The sequence below is a fragment of the Ornithodoros turicata genome, chromosome 1 (genome assembly GCF_037126465.1).
Source record: "Ornithodoros turicata isolate Travis chromosome 1, ASM3712646v1, whole genome shotgun sequence".
Taxonomy (NCBI): Eukaryota; Metazoa; Arthropoda; class Arachnida; order Ixodida; family Argasidae; genus Ornithodoros; species Ornithodoros turicata.
In genome coordinates this window covers 40,796,871-40,812,872 of record NC_088201.1, presented here as the reverse complement: position 1 = coordinate 40,812,872, position 16,002 = coordinate 40,796,871, and the positions used below count along the sequence as shown (strand labels likewise).

Here is a 16,002-nt window from a genome sequence, read left to right as displayed (position 1 = left end):
TGTAGTTAATACCCATCTACCGACTCTGCAACAGAATCCACCGGGGTATCACCCTCGGACGTTTTCCATTTGCAGAGGACAGAATTTCAAAAGACAACTGAACGCTGCAGAGCAGGACTAATCGGGGATTAAGTCAGACATGTATAGGATATACTATAAAAAATATATTTAAAATACAACAACAGCAACAATAAATGATGGAGAAGTGATGATGACATGGGATGTTTCCCCGTGGTAGCCACAGGACCCTACCCCACTTCACACAGGTTAATATATGAGGATGAATTAATGGTGAGCGCGAAGGCGAAGACAGGTCGGAGTTCTGTTTAGAGCTCTTCGAGGAGGCCAATACGACACTATATACTGAAGAGTGAATATACTTGGGATACACACATACTTGTAAAAGGAAGTAATTAAAGTACGTAACAAATACTTCACACAGTACTTAAGACACATTTAAGATACTTGAGTATTCGTCACGAAACTGATTACAGATTTCTTTTTTCTTTCTTTTTTTTTCTTTTTTAAGCACAGGCACGGCTCGCTGTAAGAGCTGCATTTCACAGTGCTAGTGAGTCAGCATTCCTCTCTTACTTTGAAAAATAATCTTAGTCGGTCAATAAGTCGTTGTCCTTTTCACAGTGCCATTGAAAAAAAAAAAGAAAAAAAGAAAGAGAAAGACCCCAAAAGTATCTTGTTGTGAAACTGAACGTGGTATAAAGACGAGCAGACAAACGAAAAGTAATTAGAGTATTGGGTAGGAAATACCGAAAAAATATTTGAAATAGGGTAGAAATGCCTTCCAGAAAAAGTACCGAATAAGATAATAAAATACTAAGAAAAATAGTTCAAATACAGTATTTTGGGTAAATACTCAAGATCTGGACTAAGTGCACAAAGAAAGGCCTGGACATGATTATACGCTGCGATGTAGCCATCTGGAGCAGTTCGCGAGCTCATTATACAACGTAAAAGATTGGGCTCGTTGGTACGACATATATTGTATCCGAAAGCGCACTGATTGAACAGCAAGAGACGGAGAACCAGACGTAAATATTTGTTGGAAGTAAGCGCTTGTGTACGTCTGGGTTTTCATCCCATGTGTCGGTGTTCAATGGTGCTCAGCCGTCTTCTGCTTGCACTGTACATTACGCAGGCTACACCTGCACTGTGCATTGTAGGTTATTCGAGGGATTGGCGTCTCCTTGTGTAAAGCTGTCCCTCTAATATATAGGTCAGCCCAAGCAATGTATTATATGGCATCTAATTAAGGTACCGTGCAAAAGCGGGAAATTACTAGTTGGGCGTGTCGAACTCAACGGATTGTATCTTTGCAGCCCATTGTTCTCGTGTCTGCATTGTTTCTATCTGAGACAGAGCTTTCTGCAATATGCCAGGTGCGGTTGAGCATGTAACCAAACCCTGGCAAAACGCACTCATGAACGTGCTTATTCATGCTCAATGTGGCGAATGAGGTGAGCATGGGTGAGCAAGCGGAGAGCTGAGCGGGAGTGAGTGAGAGTCACAAGTGCCGACCTCTGCACGTAACTCACCGGTGGAGCGTCTCATGAAGGTTTTACACCGATGAGAAAACGTAATCCAGCTTTGCATGTCAAGCGAAAGCGGACAGATACGTAGCGTATAGCCTGAGTGCACGTGAATCTCATTAATCCGAATCAAAGAGTAGACACAAGCAAAGTCAATGAGCTCAGTTGAGGAGTCGTCTTATCAACGGTAAGTCCAGTGGGATTAAAGGCGAGCATTACCTCTGCCCCCTCTGATCAGGTGAGCCCGAGGGGGCCGAAAAACTTTCCGCTGAAGCCGCTGAGTTTCGTGCGTAATCTTAGATATCGATCTAGACCCCTAAATTTAGGTCCATACTAGAGCAGGGAAGCCTCCAATCTCGACGCCTTCCTACCCCCTGTGCTGGTTACGCATTAACATTTTCAGGATCTACCAGGGAACTGTCCTAGCCACCTGAGAACCTTGTGCTAAAATCAAGCTAATGCAATTGGCACGATACACGTCTAGATGCATGCCACACCGTCGATTTTCAAAGCGAAAGACTGGAAGCGACTTGGTTGGTGTGGATCCGTAATTATGCTTCCTGTATTTAGCGCAACACTTAGTAAAATTCGTATTCTTAGCAAAGTTTTATTGCTGCAAGAAATTTTTCGAATGCCCGCACTGCAGAGTATACCACAGCCCTATACGCTCGCTTTTGTGCGATATGTTGCATCATGCGCCTCTGAGAGCGTGAAAACAGATCTGGAAAGCTTCGAGCAGCTGTGGGTCAACGTAACACGTTGCCGGGGTCTGTTCCCTCATAAGCGAAAGGTTTATGTCGAAATGATTCATCGCCATTCCGCGTATGGAGCGCGAGGGCTGCAAGAACGTCTGCATGCCAACAACAGCCAAACAATTCAAAGAGCAGAAGCCGTTGCCACATGTGGATGCTACAACCTGTACATGGCAGACGCCTATATAACGCGGCAAACGATACTTGAGGTTGTGGACGGCAGTGGCCGCAACGGCAATTTTCGTGTCAGCATGCGTTTAATTATGGTTCAGCCGACATAAAATGATGTTCCGGCTCTTGACTCATAATTACACGGGATTCGTTAGCACTAAGCGTTTCGAGACAAAGTTCATCGTAGTGCTCGGAATAACGTCCGGACCATTCGCCACGTCTATAGGACACTTTTCTTCTCTCACTCTTTTCGTATCTTTGTCTCATTCGTCGTCTTCTATCTTAAAGAGAAATTGCACACACTAATCTACGCACGCCATTTGTAGTCGACTGCGCCCGCAAGGTGTCTCAATTATTTCGGATTTCACAATGAGCCACAATCGAGCCGACAAGAAAACGAGCAAAACTTCGTCATCTGTGATGAAGACGACTGATACACGTGGCGTACCACAATAGATCGGAGCAGTTGCAAAATGTTTAGATTTTAATATGGACGCCTTCGTTCAGCGCTGCATGGAAGGTCGAGAACGAAGCCGAAGGTAAATAACACAAAACCCTCAACGATTTCTTTTCTCCGATTACAAATTCAGCAGCAGTCCGCCATCTAAGTATGCTGTTATCCTGCACCCTTGACAGGCAGGAAAAGCGTGCACTTTCGCTATTGTCCGTAAACGTTTCTATGCGACCTATCATAATGGTTGTCACCCTGCCTTCCAGCCGACGAGGCAACGAAATAATACCCGACTTTCCTTACATTCGAATCATTGCAGCCACTGAATGTCAGTTATCTACGTACCATGCTATCTTGTCGACCCACCATGCTATGCTGGCATTCACCATGGCGGTCGTTTGTGTGTGTGTGTGTGTGTGTGTTTTGCCTGTATCGTACGTACTGAGATCAGGAACATCCTGTCGGATGAAGAAGTTGACAGACTGCTCCAGAAGGAGACTTCCTGTTTTTGTTTTTGTTTTGTTTCTCTTGTGGCAAGAGTTAGGAATGTTACGCACTTACGAGGTAACTGCATCATCACAGATTCCGGAGTAACAGCATGGCGGGCCCTGGTAATTTCCGTCAAAAATGACAGGCGGAAATTAACCGCCTATCGCCACTGAATGTTGGTACGTGACTATATGCTGGCGACGTTGATTCCCGACAAAATTGTTTGCTAACGCAACTACTGAACTGAACTGACTACTCTATTTCATATTGCCACAATGTGGGGCGCTAAAGCAAAAAGCTGCTAGCAGCTATAAACCTATAATAAGTAATGCATTGTTAGCGTTACATTTTCTTTTCCTTTTTCCTGTTGAGCAGATAACGGGACGTTGAAAAAAAGTCATGGCAGATGTTGGCAGAAACGCAAAAGCGTGCCGTCAGTAGTGACGATATCAAGTTTTCTTGTTACCGTTAGCATTGTTAATATCATTTAACATTTGGACACATCTTTGTGTCCTATTACAGGCATCTCAGCTCTGGTGTGCCTTGATGCGTGACATGTGTCCTGATGTCGTGTTGACACATGCGCAATACCCTTTGCGTGCCACCGAACATGGATTTCTAAGAGAGAACACCTTTTCTTATAATTTACGGTTTTACATTTTGGCATTGGCATTTAGAATCCTATTTGAAACGCTTCTTCGAAATGATATTGTGTCTGGGCTCGTGGTCTGTCCGAGAGCATCGCATGCAGGCATGGGCGATGGGCGTACCGAGAGGGGGGCATGGGGGGGGGGGTCAGTGGCGCTCCATGAAGCTTCAACGTCATTTGTGAAAACTGCACACTTTCTTCATAGGTCGTCATGATATTTCTCAAATGTAAAAAAAAAGGAAAAAGAGAACAGAACGCCCGCACAGTCCGCAGCGTCCGTCTCCAGGAAAAGAGGTGAGAGGGTCACCCCCCCCCCCCTCCCTTAGAAACAATCCTGGGAACGCCTATGCATGCGGGTGTTCTTGATTCGGTAGTTGAAGTTGATAACTGGAAAGGTCAAAAACTAAAATGTACAGCGACTGTTCATGTCATACTTCGTCAGTGGAAGGCTAATGCCCATGTTCAAACGCGCGAAAGGTTGGCACCTAAGGGCGTACACCGCGTGGGAGTAGGAAACGGAAACTTCCACGAGCATTCTTGTTTTTATAATTGCTCTCGTTGCACGGTGTTTCTTATACGATGCGCAATAGCGTGTTCTCCTTTCCGTACCTTTCCGTGTCCTGTGCGTACAGTTTGAGTTGCTTCGCAGTTTACAGCTGTTAACTGCTTGCACGGTCATAGTTTGAAGTTCGTTTGCTTCGGCACACATTCAATGTTGCTTTTCTTTTCACGGCATTCATCCTGACATTTAATCTTTCCGCTCTGGCTTTTCTTTTCTATACCATTGTTGTTACTGGTCGGTTTCTTTCTGTTCTGTGAAATGTCTCCAAAAAGAACGTCGTATACGGCGGAATTCGGTTGATGTCGAACACAATATAAGGCTCCCCTTATAAAAGCATTATAATACTTTCTATTCTTCAAACGCTTTAAATACCAAGAGGTTTAGACGTTGGATACCCCGCCCCATGCACCTTATGTTTCTTTTTCAGAATGACGCCTAGAAATCAGTCGTATCGGACCAGCAGTTATCTCGTGATTACTGCATTTCTGAGCATTTACTTTGGTGTGTAAAATGCTAGGGGAGTGCTTAGGGGCTGAGATTTTTAAATTGATACTAACGCAAAGCACCGTGCTGTACGTAGTAGTAAGTAGGCACGTATCACAGGGATTACGTAAGATCGACGTCATCCTTGTGATACGTCTCTCACAGTGCACCAAGGACTGTTTATCGGAAAGGGAAGCGACATCAGCCACAGGAAAGGAGGTCGTTCGGAGCTTTTCAACGAAGTGTTTCTTCTTACTTCAGTTCTTTTCTTTTTTGCACCCAAGGGCCTTGAAGAAAGTTGAGAGCAGGGGAGCTATAATTGATGGATAGCTGGGTAAAGATAGAAATAATCAATCACGTCTGTTGCAAGAGGATTTCTCTTTCGCGTGGAACTATACTGGTGCTTCCACGTGCACTACGTACGCTGGAGTGTGGTGGGGAAAAGGTAGATATACTTCCCTTCAATTAGTGGCGAAAATTAATTACGTACTCCGGATGAATTGTTATAAAGGCACTGCCCACACTACCAACCTTCCCGAACCGCACTCTCCGGGTCTCTTAATCAGCTGGACTCTCGCCCCCCCCCCCTCTCTCTCTCTCTCTCTAAATTGCTTGGTCCCTAGCTGGCCAAATCCAGCCCACCAATGTTCGCCCTCAAAGCTCTTTTGACATTTTTGGACACCATAGGACTTCGATCCTTATTGTAAAGGGGCTCATTATTTAATTCCCCACATCACCACCGGCAATGGGGTAGAGTATCGCCCTGGCGATGACACTCCCCATTCATCATCTTACAATAAAGTCGTTTGTTTGCTATAAAGGCACCACGGTGGTTTACACCGTGGTGGCTAAATGGGTGGTTCGCTCCCTGTCGTCTGCGATCCCTTTCCACAGCCCAGGTTCCACAATTTGGCTTACACCCAAGCTTTATTAAGCCAGAGCTCATGGCTTCTCTTTATAATCATAATGTTAGGAATAATACTGACGATATCATCGAATGAATCTCCACGCAAAAGTCTGTAATCATGAAACTTTCATTGCTTTGTACCTGAGTGTCCTGAACCCACTGGTGTAGTCATCGAACACTCCAGGCAACAACCAACAGTGAGCTTTTTGGTCTTCTTTTCGTTGTTCCTTTTCTCGTTTTTGTTTTAAATGGAATACAAAATTGACTATGCGTTTTCCTCTTTTTCTTCGTATAAGCATATATTCTTTACAGCTATTCCTTGCACATATTCAGCTACACAAGACAAGAGAGAAATTTAGGAGGCTCCGAATTTAAGATGCTTCCTCGGTAGTAATGAAAGCCGAATGTCTAGATGTGCCAGAAACCCGTCACTAGTGACCAAGAAAGGCAATCTTCGAGAGAGAAGGCCTGGGACTTGTGGACGATTTGGTATCTATATAATTGTTAATGTTTTGTAGAATCAATGTTAAAGTGGTCGGTAATATCAACCCACAAGCACTGCGCCCCTCGCCTAGGCGGGGAAACACCCCGTGACATCGTTCATAATTTAATTGTTGTTGTTGGCAGTGGTCAATGCCTGTTTCAATAGTTTCTTCTGATAATGAGTACCCCCCCCCCCCCCCCCAGAGTTAACCAATGTTGGAAGAAACGGTGAATTATCCAAACGACAATATAGGATGCGAATGCTATGCGGACCTGCTACTCCTCTGTCGTGGGTTGCAAGGAAAATCCACAGTGGATTCAAGGCACAAAACAGTTAATTCAATTAATATTTTATTCTGTGTAAGCGCCGCGAAGCCACTGTGGCTATGAGTGGCGTACAGACCTGGACAGATGGAGAGGGAGCAACTGGAAGGAGTGGGAGACAGGGGGCTTAGTATACTTCCTGGGCCGACTTCTTGGGAATCTAAAGACTGCCGGAAAATCAAGGGGAAACCTCACACAGTGCAGCCGGTGGAAGGATTCGAACCCACCCTCTCCCAGTCTACGGCACGTCCCTAGAGCCACGGCCACCACCAACGAGCGAATGCTTTTATCTGCCCGGCCACACCGCTGGTCACGCTACAGTTAATCTTTCGCGTCATTCACTTGGCTATTTCTAAACAGCTTTTCATGCTTCATCAACTTGTATGGGTTTCCCGAACCTTATCGTAAACGCAATTCTACGAGCCACCGCCAATAACTGATGGTCATAACGGCTTATCACGGTGCATGCCAGTAACGGGACGGGCATATCGATCGTTATGGCAACAGAAAACGTTGTTACTGGCAGTGGTCGAACCGATGAAAAGATGGCCGCCTCTCTCCCTATCCTCCCGCCGCGTCATTAGTAAAAGAAGAGGCAACACTGTGCTCGACAGACGATCGACATAACCGGATCACTAACAGTAAAAGGTCACACGAAGCAAGGCGGCTTCGACGGCACTAAAGTCAGGTAGCCGATCATTGTTGGATCAGAGGTGTGGCATGAACGCTCACTACGGAAAAACGTCACAAAGAAACGGTCAGGTGTTATTTTCTCAGAGGCGAAAAATATTGAGGACTTGAGTTGAGTTGAGTTGAGTTGTATTCCTTATTTAGAACACAGTACAAGTGCACAGCATAAAGGCGTTGGTGTTTTCCTTCAATCGGGTAATGACACGTAATTTATCGCACAATACGTCTCGGCGCGTCTTGGTGAAAAATGGCACTTTCACCACAAGATATCTTTTACACATGGCATGCCATATTGTCACACGTCAGATATATCTGACGTGTGACAATTTGAAGCCCCCGGGCAAAGGGCAATGAAAGGTTACAAATTCTGTGCATTGCTATGTTACCAGTTTTTTTCAACGACTTCAGAAGTATGCATTTTTGTGTATTACATGCATTTGTCAAGTTCATTTAATTTTTAGTTCAAGACTTTCAGTAACTGTACATTGCAGGTTGACATACGTTGTTGCAATGAATGCACTTGCTTTGTCTTTTTTACTTTCTTTTCAGCGAGCACCCTCAGTAGGGGAGTAGTAGGAACACCCTTGGGGAAGTCATATATGAGCCACGTTTTAGCACCTCCAAAGGTGTTCGCCATACACTTTTTTTTTTTTTGTCATGCACTTGTGCTTGTTTCGTCGGTCTGTTCCTGCGTTACATTTGTCGTTCTCCGCACCCTATTACGAATATGTGTTACCAACGTGCCGCTACTATTCCATTACTTGAGTGTGACATGTTTTCGGAAATACTTATAAATTACAACACGTTCGTCGAAATTTTCCAGAGTCTGTCAAAAGGAGTGACCTTCGCAGAAACTTTCAATTACGCCGGCTGTGCAGCCGACGCTTCCACGTATGTTTCGCTGGCACTTATATGCACGTTATGAGAAGGGCTTTTTCGCAGTGTAGACTGTGGCTTAATGAGTGTTTCAGAACAGATGCTCATCATATGCTTAGTACTTTTCGAAGCGAGAGGCAAGTAGCGCCTGGGTCGTTTCCATAATCCATCGTAATATCGTTACGATTTGGATTTAGGCGGATTAGCACTTACCTGGACTAGAGAAATAGGTAAGAGTTTTTAATCTTACACCTAACTGACAGAACAACAACAACAAATTTATGTATAGTGACGATCAGTGAGGGAATCTGCCACTTAATTTGACAGAAAAAAGGATTGTAAATGAGGAGAAAGGAGGTTGGGTACAATGAACCCGCACATGAGAGCGAGAGAAGGGGAGCAAAATACATGTCTTAATCAACATACCATGGTAACGTTTTCGTCTGTCGATTTTTTTGTGGACAATTACTTCGTATACTGATCGTCTTGTTAGTGGTGGAAAGGGCGAAATAAACCGTTTATCGTTACTCGTTTCTTTTGAAAAAAAAATGCTCCTGTCGATGTGGATTTGCATGTTGGGTTCTGAAATATTACTGAGACGACGCTGCATGAAAATTATCTCTTCGCGGAAAGAGGGCTAACGTTGCAGTGGATGGGGCAGATAAACATAGAGGGACAAAAAGGTAGCCTCTCTGACCGGCAATCAGAGGGTGTGGGTTCGAATCCCACCGCTGGTGCCTTTTGTTCAACTGCCACCATTCGATTGAAAGAGAGTAAAGCATTAACTAAGTAACCTATTGAGCGTATATACTAACATATAAAATTATTCGTTACGGTTTTCTATATTATTTTTTCGATTCTGCAAAAAAAAAAAAAAAAGCAAGAAATAAACTGTACCCGTAACTCCGTAACGACTATGTGACGAAGTAATCAGCTTATTTTGGAACTTATGTGCAAACACAATTGTTTGTGGGGTTGTAATGCCGACACTGGGGTTCATTATACCACGCTTCCACAGAAATACGCATACTGGGTGTGGCTCTATGGAAGCAAGTGACCTAATATAAAGGCACCCAGAAAAGCGGTCGTTTGCAGGGCAGTGCCACATGCAACAGTACGTAGTGCGGAATAAGATTGATTAGCCCAATTAACTGCGAGGTTATGGGACACCTTTTGCGAGTCAAACTCATAGCAAAAGACATTAAAACATAACTCCTGTGTCACCGTCGAAAACTTCCCAATTATGTGCTATGCGGGAAAACTTTAATCAGACAACGCAATTGCTAGAGTCCGCAGTTCAACATAGATAAAATAATAACACTTCGTCCATTTCTTTTACTTCACTTTCAGGTACCGGAAAACTCTCCGAAACAAGGTGATCTTGGAAGCTTCTGTCAAGCAGTCTTACTAGCCATTTTTCGAATCATCTTCGGATAAATTGTTTCTTTGTAATTGTTGCGCTACACATTTCAACAACCGAACCTCCGGAAAAAGGGGGTAGCGCAGCTGACTTATGATATGGTACATACACGTGATAAGGTTCCTATATTATCACTACACATGACAAAAACGCATGTAGTATGAATGTACGTAGACTAAAGTATGCATTGTACACGTTTGTGGGCTTCGAGACGTTCAGCTTAGCTCATCTTCTGTCTGGATTAAAGATTAACTGTTGTCATACGTATATTTTCCCCGTTTAACACATAGCACGGAGTAAGGAATTCGAGCTGGTGTCCTACTCCACCGGAAAGTGAAGCTGGAATTGAGGGCCAGCCATGTGACACCAGCGCTAGTTTTCCGGTTTGGGTTTTACAACAACAATATATTCATGACAATGACATGGGGTGATTCACCGCTGGAGAGCAGTACACTACCAGTTGCCTGTTTACAGTTGCCTGTGTGCTTGCCGGAATTGCTTAGGTGTGACTGTAGCTTGTCACAATGGCCGACAGCGGTAGCAATGGCGACTGCTTAATTTTTCAGAGATTCGGTGGGAGAAATCGGTGGCTATTTCGCTCACCAGAAGTGTCTTTCGGTGGTAATATTTTGAAACGTGAAGACACCCGGTGGAAACAGGCGAGGAACGTGACGGGAGTTTCCCATGCATACAGTGAACCAACACTTGATGTCCTTGTGTTTTTTTTTTTGTTTTTGTTTTTTTCATTACAATGCCAACTGTTAAAATCAGGGGTTGATAAGTTTGTGAGGTACATGTTACACTCTTTTCACTGTAAGGAATTAGCATCGGAGCTTAATTGTGGAAGGCAAATCTGTGCGTCCTAGTTTTCAGTGTCTGTGGAATAGGCGAATAGTTGCACTGGTACACTCCATGGCCTCTAGGCTCTAGCTGGGGCACTTTCTGACCGAACAGACCTATTCTCATTATGCAGATCCATTTGTAACTGGCCTGGATCACGACTATCGGCAACATTAAGACCCCGTGAGAAGCCTAAAGACGAAATATATGTTCTTTCAAGAACGACCTCATGTCCACTGTCCGCTGCCAACCAGTTCAAAGCGAAGGTACAGGATGTGAAATCGAGACATTTGAAGTCGACATTTCGACGGCAAGCGGTGAATATTTATTTCCACCGAACTTGTAAAAAATTTACCGGCGCACGTTTATCGGTGCTTTTCGGTAAATACCGAAGACTGGAAACCCTAGGTATTACATAAGGCAGAAATCAGGGATTTGCCATGCAGTCATGGCAAACGTATAATAGGTCTTTGTTACTACAATCCCAATGTGGCCAGCCTTTGCAAACCTTGCACTGAACTGAACCCACTGCTGGTTCGATTCATACTTCTCATGTCACACCAGACAGTAATATATCCCATGAAGTCATCCACAAACGCATTTGGGCGCCGTTTATTCCTGGACGTCAGTAGGCTTTGCTCTGCTCAATGTTTACTGTGTCTTGCTTTTCTCTGCGATGTACATACCGCCTTCACGTTTCCAAGTTGAAACACTTGTTGCAATTTGCCCCATAGCGGCATGGCACCGGTAAACGCCATTGTGCCTCCGAGGGAGGCGCCATAAGTTACTAGAGTTTGGGAAGTTAAGACTGCGAAAGGAGGACCTACAAGTACGTCCCAACTTTCGTGCTTCTCGTGCTAGCATTCTCGAGCACACAGACAATAAGTGTAGTCAAAGAAAATTTGCTTTTGAGGTCAGGAATCACTTTTTGTTGTCTCAGGGGCGATTCGCTCTACGCAGCATCGTCACGCTGTTCTGAATGCAGCAGAAGTGGGGAACGATGCTGCCGTCGAAAGGGGGAGCTGCTTGCGCCAGAAGGGGACCAGAAAAGTTTACTGTTTCAGTGTACCCCATATTTCAATGTGCCTTCCTTTCCCCTATAGTTTGAAGTCGGCAGCACTTTGCTGGCATTGTAAGGTTATATCGATAAATTGAACAAGGAAAATGGTGTTTGTGTTGCATAAAACAATGTGAACTGTATTAAACAAATCAAATAGGTTAGACCACAAGCAAGACGAAATGGACTTTGAAACGACTCCTCCAGATTTCCCAATACATGCGAAATCTGACGAAGACGTCCCAGTCATAACATTTGAAAGTTTTGCGTAGTGAGTTATTGTGAAAAAGTCTGTGCACTCACCGAGGGAGCTGTCGTAAGCACAGATGTACTCAGAAGTCATGAACTGCCTGGTAAGCGATGTCTTCCCCACTTCCATGGAACCGAGTACGAGTACCCTGTACCGTGCCAGTTCCGTATCGCCTGTCCTGGTAACCACCACCTCGGGTGGCAGTGAGGCTGTCAGAGGGATGGCTTCCTCTGGACACGCACCATCGGGTCTGACTGTGTCGCCCACTGCTGCACCCAGGTGCTGTACAGAGCTGACGACATGACCGGCATCATCGAGTGTAGCACAGGCATACGTTTTTTCGACTGGGGATTCGGCTTCATCTTGGGATGCTGGGACGATCAGTTTGTTGCCACTTCCATTGGAAGCGACGCTGTGTGTGCTGCGTGACTTGGAACGGAAGGAATCGCCTCTATTGACAACGCCTTTGGAGGTGACTGCGAAATTTCGTAGCCTGAGAACGTCTCCACCTTCATCGCTGGGTAAGGAATTGTTTGAAGATCCTTGTGAGTCATTGCATCCCAGTGGGATGTCTTGGTTCACCATGAGCATATCGCCTGGGATACTGGCGATCCGCTGTCTGAAGCGATGGTCGAGGGATTGCGGTCGACGGGCTGTACGCATGGATTGGGACCTGCTCACGCAGCTGGCATCCTTCTGGGGAGAGGCCGACGCGGAGGCGCAGCCGTTGCTGTGACTGCCGTGGTACCGGTGTGGGGACGACCGAGGCTTTCTCCTGACGCTGTGGTTGGGACTGCGTTGCTGCTGGGTCGTGGGAGTCCTCGTCCCAGCGGTGACGCTGCAACCTCCGCCACTCAGGAAAGTCTCGATGTCGGTTATCACTTTGGCCTGGCTCGACGTGACAGATCGTCGGGGCCCTGTACCGACACTCCGCGTTGGAGAAGGACGCCGTGGTGGGAACTCTTTCTCGAGTGTCATGACGAAAGACACTGGGGGTGTCCCTTGACGAACCCCTGGACTGCGACTTCGGCGAGATCGGTCGGTGTCGGGACTCGATCTCAGTGGTGGCGCGCCGGTGCGCCTTGTGTAGGAGGAAGTACAGCGTGCGTCTTCGTCCGTTGTTGCTGTGGGATGAAACTACGGAAAGGCGTAATCAAGTGGCTGCCTCAGTTACTCACAGCCAGCCAGCCCGCTCCAAGAATCGAATCACCCGTCGAGAGCAACAAGTCTCATTTGATCCACACGCTTTCATGTACTCAGCACTTTTCTTCTTCAATCACACTTTCAGATCCACGGAGAACTTGTACGTAACACCAAAAGTCAGTGAGACGTCACGAAAGGCAGTGTGTACAACGTGACCGCAGTAATCTGCTCAGCAAAAACTCGCAGCGCCCGCACTTTGGCCCGACGTGTACTGCGAAAACGCTCGCACAGGCGCACCGCTTTATACCCGAACGACGTCACGTGGTACGCTACGTCAACGGCGCTCCCTCCCTCTTCTCGACGTGTCTATCTTGGTTCATTCTCAGCAGCCGGAGGGATGTGAAGTCGGGTGACGCGTGCGAAAAAAGAGGAGCGCTTAGGAAGCGAGCTCGCTACATTCCCCTAACGGTTCGTTGCACCGTAAAATCATTTTCATGTATCCACCCCATCGAAATGCACCCATTTTGATATTGATTTCAGTGTGAAGGATGTGAGACGTCGAATGATTCTAAATTCTAAACGTCGTATCAGAGGCAAGACATAAAACATTGGAAAAGTAAATTAAGAGGAAATGAAGGAAAATGAAGACAACGGGTAACTGCATGTCGCCGAGTGGGTTTGTACCACAATTAAATGTCGGGAGAAGTCGCAGTAGGGAGAAAACCCTTTTTATCGATTCAAACGCAATGTTTGGACTTGGAGGTCTGACAAAGCATCGTGACTGTCGCGCAGAATACAGCGCAGGCACCCTTATGTTCATTTAGTGAAGCTTCATTAACTGAAGCCTTCCCACCACCATCCTCAGTCACAAACATAAAACTGCATATATTGAAAAGCTTCTTCATTTTTTTCCCCTCTTGCCATTCATGTCGGTCAGGGGTACTAGGAATCAAAAAGTGCCATCAGTACAGCAAGACGGTGCTGCATTTCGAAACAAAGAAGTACACTTCCTTGAAAGGATACATACACACGATGATACATTCTCCAGGACGCTTTCTTAGCCTTGAGATGCGTCGCGCACATCGAATCTGTGCTGGCAAAATAGCCGAAAAATGACGTGACGTAGACGTAACGGCAAAAGGGCAAAGGCGAATTGGGAGGCGATGACAAAGAAGAAAAACACCCCAGGCAAGCAAAACTAAAGATGGTATCTAAATATTTAGTTCTCCTTGTAATTTTATCTTCTTTGTACATCAAATAATATGTTTATTCGTGACCAAGAACAGTCACCGGGGCTATGGTATTGGAGCCCAATACATTTATAGAAAAGTACAGCTCTGAAGAAAAGTTTACGGAACACGTTCCGGAGCATTCCTTCCTCAGAGTGACACCCTACCATCGAATGGTATCGTACGGACTTGCAAACTGGTGACTGGATTACCTAGGCACATGTCTGTAAGTCCGTGCGGTCCCATTCGCTGCTAGTGTGTCACTCTAAGGGAGGAATGCGCCGGAGCGCGTTCCGTAAACTTTTATCCAGTACTGTACAACTAATACAATAGAATTAAGAAAATGCACAGCTGCAAAATACTGCATAGAAATATATATACGGTGTATAACGCTGCAATTCGAGAATACGCATAAAGAACAATGCAAATTTCATTCCAAGTTACGTGAAAATTATTACAATGTCTGCAATGGCAGGCCGAAAAGGGGTACCTACACGAGACAGGACGTAACATCTCGCCTGAAGGTCACACAAGAAGAAGGAAACACATTGCAAGGCCAGTATCGGTAATTTAACATCATTTGGGAACGTGTGAGAGGATCGCGTGAATACGCAATTTTTGTATTGTGTGTGCTATATATTTGTATTGTAGCACTTTGATATGTGATCTAGTGTGTTAGTTAAAAGATAGTTCACTCTATCTCCAAATTTCCCTTCCCGTCTATGCGACACACAACGGTGTTAACGTAGCTCTTCTTTGTACAAGGTGCTCTTTAAGACTTTTACGTACCGTACGATTTCTTGTATAATGCTTGTATGTATTTAACTGGGCTCTTGCTTGCTCTGCTTGTCCCACAGTTGAAAACACAAAAGCATTTTTAGTAGTTTGTAGAATCGAGACAATGATTCCTACAGTAATCTGCGTCGTTTTATTTATTGCATCGTGTCATTCTAGCTAACTTGCTAGTACTAACGAAAATCTGGGGAAATTAAAACTGATATGGTTTTTTTATTACGATATTTTTTATTGTAAATATACCTTCTGTGGCACATTTTGACGATAACATGCGCAACAACTAATGGTGCATGCTTCCTTACAATACAATGATGTTCAGTAGTGAAAGCACGCTTTACAGGAGCACAGTCGTCACAGTTATTTTTGGCATTTCAGCGAAGTACTTCAATATTATCTCTAATTTATCGCAATCCCATCGTGTTTAGGTGTTGCCCCGGAGTTCCTCAAACAAGACAAGGTGCAGAACGTTGTCTCATTTGCCCTTTCGTAGTTTGCAATTCGTGTCTTCTCGCTTCTTTATTCTGGGTCTGTTTGCCTTTTCTGTTTTCTTTCTTTCTTATAGGGATTTTGGACGCCCATGTTTATTTTTCCCAGACTACAAATATTGGAGTAGCGAGTCTTAATCGCGTCGAGTCTAGTATGTTCATGTTTATCTTCTGTCTGTGTGTTTGTGTCATCATCATCTCTTGGCCAATACATCGCTTGTGATATTGAACGTAAAAGGTGAAGGTAGAGAAATGTGTGGGATGCTCCTCTAGACTTGCTCGCCCTTGCTGACCATGGTAGTACACATACTCAACGTGGCAAGTTGGTTAGTGTTGTGGGTTGAGTGGGAGTTATGGGAGTGGTGTTGGTTGTGGGTGGATGTGTTGTCCTTTTTGTTT

At 45.1% G+C, this 16,002-nt stretch overlaps 1 protein-coding gene across 1 annotated transcript in view; it reads right to left on the bottom strand.

Moving 5' to 3' along the window:
• The window catches only part of LOC135378068 (uncharacterized), a 50,637-nt gene extending 37,282 nt beyond the window's left edge, over positions 1 to 13,355 (bottom strand). Inside the window, exon 1 of the mRNA XM_064610913.1 lies at positions 12,005 to 13,355. Within this exon, the coding sequence (XP_064466983.1) occupies positions 12,005 to 12,929 (925 nt within the window). The 5' untranslated portion in view covers positions 12,930 to 13,355. The remainder of the gene's footprint in view (positions 1 to 12,004) is intronic.
• Between the last annotated feature and the right edge of the window lie 2,647 nt (positions 13,356 to 16,002).